At 36.5% G+C, this 6,771-nt stretch overlaps 1 protein-coding gene across 1 annotated transcript; it reads left to right on the top strand.

Moving 5' to 3' along the window:
• Positions 1-804: 804 nt before the first annotated feature.
• On the top strand, positions 805-6,563 carry LOC21401392 (putative E3 ubiquitin-protein ligase LIN-1). The gene is made up of 9 exons (XM_024164826.1): positions 805-851; positions 1,378-3,015; positions 3,262-3,498; positions 3,617-3,644; positions 4,086-4,701; positions 4,816-4,966; positions 5,274-5,534; positions 5,756-6,065; positions 6,161-6,563. Exons 2-9 carry the CDS (start codon positions 1,411-1,413, stop codon positions 6,196-6,198), a joined length of 3,246 nt encoding a protein of 1,081 aa, XP_024020594.1. The 5' UTR covers positions 805-851; positions 1,378-1,410; the 3' UTR covers positions 6,199-6,563.
• The last annotated feature ends 208 nt before the right edge of the window (positions 6,564-6,771 follow it).

Raw genomic sequence — 6,771 nt, 5'->3', positions numbered from 1 at the left:
CTCCCATTCTCCACTCTCATTCTTCAATTATGGTAAGTAAATATGCCATAAAGGTGTTGAGTGACACCCACTAATAGAAAGTGAATTCCACCTATACGTGCAAATAGGATCCACATTTTATTAGTGATAGTTTTTAGCACTTGTGGCGCCTCAAACATTTTTCTATTATTAAATTATTATTTTTTTCCCATTAGAATATTCTCCTAAATTTTTTTTTTTATTATGTCCCAAAGAAGTAAACCAGCACCACCAATAGTACTAAAGAAATAAACAAAAAGAAGGGAAATAATCAACTGGCCAAGGGCAAGGAAGAGGGATTGAACCTGAAAGGACGGCAGTTTTTATAGCAGTTTTGAGTGTTTGAATGAAACAAATATATATATATATATATAAACTGAGCCTACAGCAAAATGCCTTATTGAAAGAGTCGTAGAAACATAAATCTTATATTTTATTTATAAACACAAGTCTTTTTGTCTTTCATTTGTCACCTTTCATTTGTCACACTTCAACTCCAAAGCTTTTGCCTTGTTGCCTAATGTTAGCACTATCCACATTTCTTGATCATTCCCTTTTATCTACTGTTTGTCTTCTTCCATAACTTGCAGTCCTTTATAGACAACTCCACCTCATTGTTTTTCTTTAATCAGCATCTTCATCATTCCTTTTTTGTTCTCTCCTAAGATTCCCTTGCAGCGTTCTTAGTCGAGGACTCACAAATAATCGAGGAACATCTTGAATTATTATTATTATTATTATTATTATTATCACAAGCTGTGCAAAGCCAGTTTTTCACTTGTAGGCCTGAAGGAAACTGTATCCTTTTTGGCTCCTCAGCAACTGGATTTCAGGTAAAGTTTATTTCTTAGTCATGTCATGTGAGCTTCAAGAAAAAGAGAGCACGAAAGGTACGAAAGCCAGTTTTTCACTTGTATGCATGATCTGTTTTGTCACATAACTGAAGTGCCTTTTGTTTAGTTTTTCATTGAGTTTTAGGCCTCCTATTTCGTCGATTAGGTCCTCATTTTCCCCCATAAAGTTTTGGCGCACAAAGGTGTATTTGAGAGAAAAATTTTGCAGGTCCTAACTTAAGTAACTTGCGATTAGTTATTCATAATCTGTTTCCATGTTTTATGCATGTTCTGTGTAAAGTAGTGTAAGAAGTTGGTTAAGATTGATTAGTTATATTTGTAGTGGTTCTGAGTTTTAGGAGTCTGCTTTTGAAGGTTATGACTCCCTTTTTCTAATACGAGTTTTTCTTTCAAATTGTAGTAATCCGTTGATAAGTATTGACATTGCAAAGTCTTTTTATCCAAAGTACGAATTTTAGTCTTAAGTCATCTAACTCTTGTGTTTGCCTTTTCTTCTTTGACATAGGATTTGGTATAAATAAAGATTTTGGAATCATCAATGGCATCCTCTTTGGAGGATCTTCTAGCAGAGGATGGATTCAGAGGAAAAAAATCATTGGCCAGGTCAAGAACTTCCTTCAAATCAGAGTCACCAAATCTGCCACCTTTCCCTTTCCCCGACAGATTCAAGAGAGAATTCATGCCAAGGGACAGAATCCGGACAGAGAGAACAAGATCCGACGTGTCTCGACATAGTACTCGAGGCGAATCACCTATGTATGATACCATTTCTGGTAGTGCCAGACCAAGAGACAATCTTGTTAAAAGGGAGAAGATTGTTACTGGGCCAAAGAAAGAAGGAAGAGATAAGCATGAAACAGAACAAGTGTTTGAGATAGTTGAGGCTGGAGATGAAGAAAATGAGAGAGTTAAGGACATATATTCAAATGAAGAGAAGTATTCTAACAGGGTTATTAAGGAAATGGAAATTAAGGACAAGATTCATGGACGTTCTAAGAAACATGTGCTTGGTCGTCGGAGTTTTAGCGATAAAAACATGAGAAGCATGAAACAGAAACATGAAACTTCTGATCATAAAGCCTCATCAAATGGCAAAAGCTTTGAGGAAACTCAAGTCAAGAAGTATGACAATGAGAAACCAACAGTTGTCAATCCAGTTTCTGAGCCTGCACTTGATGAGGTTGCAATCCAAGCAATGGTTTCGATCCTAAGTGGATACATCAAACGGTTTCTTGGAGACAAGGAGTTCAGATCGACACTCAGGGATAATTGCTTTTCTTCCCTTAATTTTGTTCAAGTAGAAGAGGGAAACAATGTGGGAAAAATCATAGCCAAGCTTGAGGAAGCGATCGAAGCGATAGAAAAGGCGGTTGAGGAAGCTACAAGCACAAAGGATTTGAGGAAAGCCGTGTTACAACTTCGTGTCATTGTGGGGCTAAATTCAAGTGACTTAAAAGATGGATTCACTTCTGGGGATTACAAGTTGTCAGCTTGTGCTCATCTCTACTTAAGTGTGGTCTACAAGCTGCAGAGGAAAGATCGAGTTGCGGCGAAGCATCTTTTGCAGGTTTTCTGTGACTCGCCGAATCAGGCTCGTGAAAAACTGTTGCCTGAGTTGTGGGATTATCTATTTTTTCCACATCTTTCACACTTGAAAGTGTGGTACAATCAAGAGGCAAATTCTTTAGCAGACTCGCCGGGAAGGCCAAGGAAACTTCAACTTCTTGAGAAGGTGTATAATGAAATAGTGGATTCTGGGACTTACCAATTTGCAGTTTACTACAAGGATTGGCTCACAGAAGGAGTTGAAACTACTCCTGTTCCTTCCATCCATGTTCCGTCGATATCGATTCGGGAAATTCAAAAGGGAAATAGTAGTTCTCATGGTCATTCTTCTGAGCAATCTAGTAGTCCTGTTGATCCATTTTCACCCCAACCAATGATGGTGAGTAAGAAATTCTATAATGCTCTTTTTAGCCAGTCAAGTAAGCCTGGATCTGCAGATGGAAGGGACACAGAGAATTCTGATAATCGTATAAGAAGTTCTGATGGTTCTGCTGTTGTCAAAGAGACAGTTAAAGAAACTAATGGACATGAGGAAGAAGATTTCACCAAGAACGCACCAGAAGATGAAGTTTCTCCTGTAAGTGACAGTAATGCAATTTAGTAAGATTAATTCAAGGGTACCAATTTTTCATGTGAATTGCAGTTCTTTTATTAGTAGGTATTTTAAAGTTGTCACATCAAATGTTATTTAAGAGTTGTATCTATCTATCAGTAAAAATATGACAACTCACCTATTACGTGAATTGGTATCAAAATGTCGGTAAAGAGTTAGTAAACTTAGTACTTTTAGCTTCAACTCACCTGTTACGTGAATTTTATGTAGGAGAATGGACTCTCAGTGACATCAGAGGAAAAATGGAGCTTTCCTGGACAAAGGGTTTCAACAGGAAGAGATTTCAGTGAGAAGTTTGTAAACCCAGTGACTTGTCAAGAAACAACAGAAAACAGCCAAATGATACGTTCACCACCACAACATACAAAAGAGAATGAGCTTACCCTCAAAAGGCTAGCAAAGTCTCTTTTTGAACTGCAACAACCAGACAGTGAAGCTTTAGTACATGTACTGAATTCTTGCCTATTTTCTTAATTTACTTCGTAAAAGTGGTTCACTTGGTCATCATTATGATAACTGACTTTTTTTTTTTTTGGTTTTTTCTTTTTAATTTTTCTGAATGCAGCTAACTAAAGTAGGGTCGGCTTCAGAAGGTTGGTCAACTTCTTTTGTTTGAGAAAATGACTTTTAATTCTCCTTTAAGTTAAAAGAAAGGCTTGGTCATTTTTATAGAAACCATTTAAAATTTTTTTTTTTTGGAAAGACAAAATTTGGCCCCAGGACATATGCATAGTACATGACAACTAAATTGCGTATGTTTTACAGTATGAGCACTCCTATTCGTCTTATGGGGGTTAAATCCCCGCTACTTGTAGAAGTGGGTCCTATTAGGTTGTTAAGTAAGACTCAACCTTGTGGGACCTACTATAATGTGAGTAAGGGGATTTATTTCATGGGAATGAACCATATTTTCCTTTACCATACATTGTTGGTTCTTGTCATAATCTAATTTTGTTCTTCAAAAAATTTTATGTAGAATTCACCCTATTTTCTGTTCAATTATTTATTTATTTATTTATTGGAATTTGGAACAGAACTGCATGGGGTCTACTTTGAAGAAAGACCCTCTTTCTCAATCATTCCCCAGGACTTCATTTGCCCTCTAACAGGACAATTATTTGAAGATCCTGTGACTTTAGAAACCGGCCAAACATTTGAACGTGAAGCCATCAAGGCCTGGTTTGACCAAGGAAACCGAGCATGCCCAGTAACAGGAAAAGCCTTGGAATGCAAACTAGTCCCTTTCACAAACTTAGTCTTAAAGCGTTTGGTTGATACATGGAAATCACAACATTGTAGACATCTCTTGGAGCAGTTAAGAGACGAAAGCGAGACAACCACTTTGGTCTTAGAGCAGCTTCTTCTCACCAGCACTGCTTTCACCAAAGAGGAAAGTATCACCAATGCAAAACTGCTTATATCCCTTGGAGGCTTGCACTTCCTTCTTCAAAGATTTGAGTGTGGAGATCTCCAGGAGAAGACACGTGTCGCGGCCCTAGTGGTGTCTTGCATCGAAGCGGTTTCGAGTGTCAGGAATCGGATAGCAAGAGATATTGACAGCAAGTGCGTGCTTGAGATGCTTCATAGCAAGCAGGTTAAGGCCAGAGCAAATGTGGTGGCCTTGTTGATTGAACTTATTTGCCTCAAGAGGTTTGTGATGATTTTTCATTGCATCTTATGTTCTATAGTGCAGAATTTAAGGGGGAAAAGAAAATTTTCTATATGTCACAACTTTACAAAATTTTTGCTTCACAAATTTTGCAGGAAAAAGGACGTTATGAGATTTCTTAGTGGATTGCAGAATGAAAATGAAGGAATAGAGAGTACATTGCATGTTCTGCTTGTTTACCTCCAAAGTTGTCCACCACCCCAAAGACCTCTAGTTGCTGTGCTTTTGTTATACTTGGATGTTCTGGTATTATCCCAAAAGATCCCTCTTTATCTTTCGGTTCATTCACATGGGAAATTCTATTTAATTTTGTTCATCAAATGTCTTCATTTGAGTTAAAAAAAAAAAAAGTGTTGATTTGGTGGCTGTTTAAAACAGAAAGAGCAAGAAAGCAATTTGAAAAATTTTGTAATAGTTGTTTGTTAAAAACATTAAACAATGAATAAAGGGCACTTTATGATTTTTGCTTTCCATGATTGTAGTTATTAACAGAAATTTTGTTTTGTCAAAAAGCTGATTGGTCAAAGCTGTTCTTGGCTACTGTTTATTATAGGTGGAGCCTCGGAAGTACAGCATTTACAGAGAAGAGGCAGTTGATGCCATCACAGAGGCACTTGATGCCAGTTTGGCTGATGAGAAAACCCGAGAAAATTGTTGCAGAGCGCTTCTTATCTTGGGAGGCCGTTTTTCTTCCTCCGGAAAATTATTAACATATAGTTGGATTCTAAACCAAGCAGGTTTTAATGTCGATCCCACAGAAAATTCGCCCGAAATCCAAGAAAATGTTTCTTTACTTGATGATGCATCTTCGTTGGTACATTCCATCTCTTTGATCATAATTAGCTTTCTAAATTCCCCGCAAAGAATGGCCTCATCAAATCTATATTTCATAGCTTGGAATTAAATTTTTGTGTGAGTTTACCCCAAAAACTTGATTGATGCTAATTCAGAATTTACTGAACCTAATCCAAATTCTGACTGATCATTGCTTTAAAAAAAAAATACATAATCCGATATTTATGCTACAAAATGTAGGATGATGATGAACAAAACATTGAGAAGTGGTTGAGGAACTTGTCTACATCACTACTCGGCAATGGAAAGAGGTCATTTGTAGACGCAATTTCGAAATGTATTGGATCAGAAAACTTGAACTTGGTCAAAGTCTGCTTAACCACTGTGGCATGGCTAAGCTCTTCACTAGCTTCAATGTCCGAAACTGAGCTTCACCTCCCGGCATTCTCGGCTCTCATCTCGCGGCTAAAGGATAGCCTGGAAAATGGTCATGAGGTTGAGCACAAGGTCCTTGCTTCATGTTCTCTTCTAAACTTCAGCAAAATTTCAGGTCAGCCATTTTTTTTTTAAACTTTATTATTATTATTATTTACTTCTACATTATTTAATACTGATGAGCATTTCCACATTTGTTATGTATGGCAGAAAGTATAAGAGAAAGTATAAGAGATCCTCTTTGTTGAAGTAACATGGACTGCAGAAATGCTTTCCTCCATCATATCTGGGGAAGCTTTGTAATATAGTATGCCTGTAATTTTTACAACTTTTTCAGGTAGTGACATTTTCTTTATTTATAAAACCATATTAAGAACCTCTTTAGTACTTCCAAAAAAAAAAAGGAAAAAAAAACCTTTTAATATTTTAAAGCAATTAACTCAGTTCTGAGCTGAGAAGAGCAAGTTTGAAGAACAAATGACAGTAATATTAGCGGATGATCAGTGTTTTAGGAGAATACATTATGCTACGTTTTGTACAAAATATTATATTTACTAGTTTAGTATTGTATAGCATTTACATGTCTCAACATAGAATTTGAAAAAGTGCAATGTTAGCCCCAAAGTAGTAGAAATTTAAGAATTTTTTTTTTTTTTTTTTTTGGAGAAACATATTGCTTATCCAAAAATGACTTATATCGTTTTTACTATTTGTTGTTACTTTAATAGAAACTGGTGAAACGAGATGTTGTTTTTCCTCTTAAAAAAATGTTGTTTTTCCAAATACACGTCGTTTGTTGTTCAACAAAATGATGCATCTGT

This window comes from Morus notabilis, unplaced genomic scaffold (genome assembly GCF_000414095.1).
Source record: "Morus notabilis unplaced genomic scaffold, ASM41409v2 Scaffold89, whole genome shotgun sequence".
NCBI classification, from domain to species: domain Eukaryota; kingdom Viridiplantae; phylum Streptophyta; class Magnoliopsida; order Rosales; family Moraceae; genus Morus; species Morus notabilis.
This window is presented reverse-complemented; position numbering and strand designations above follow the sequence as displayed.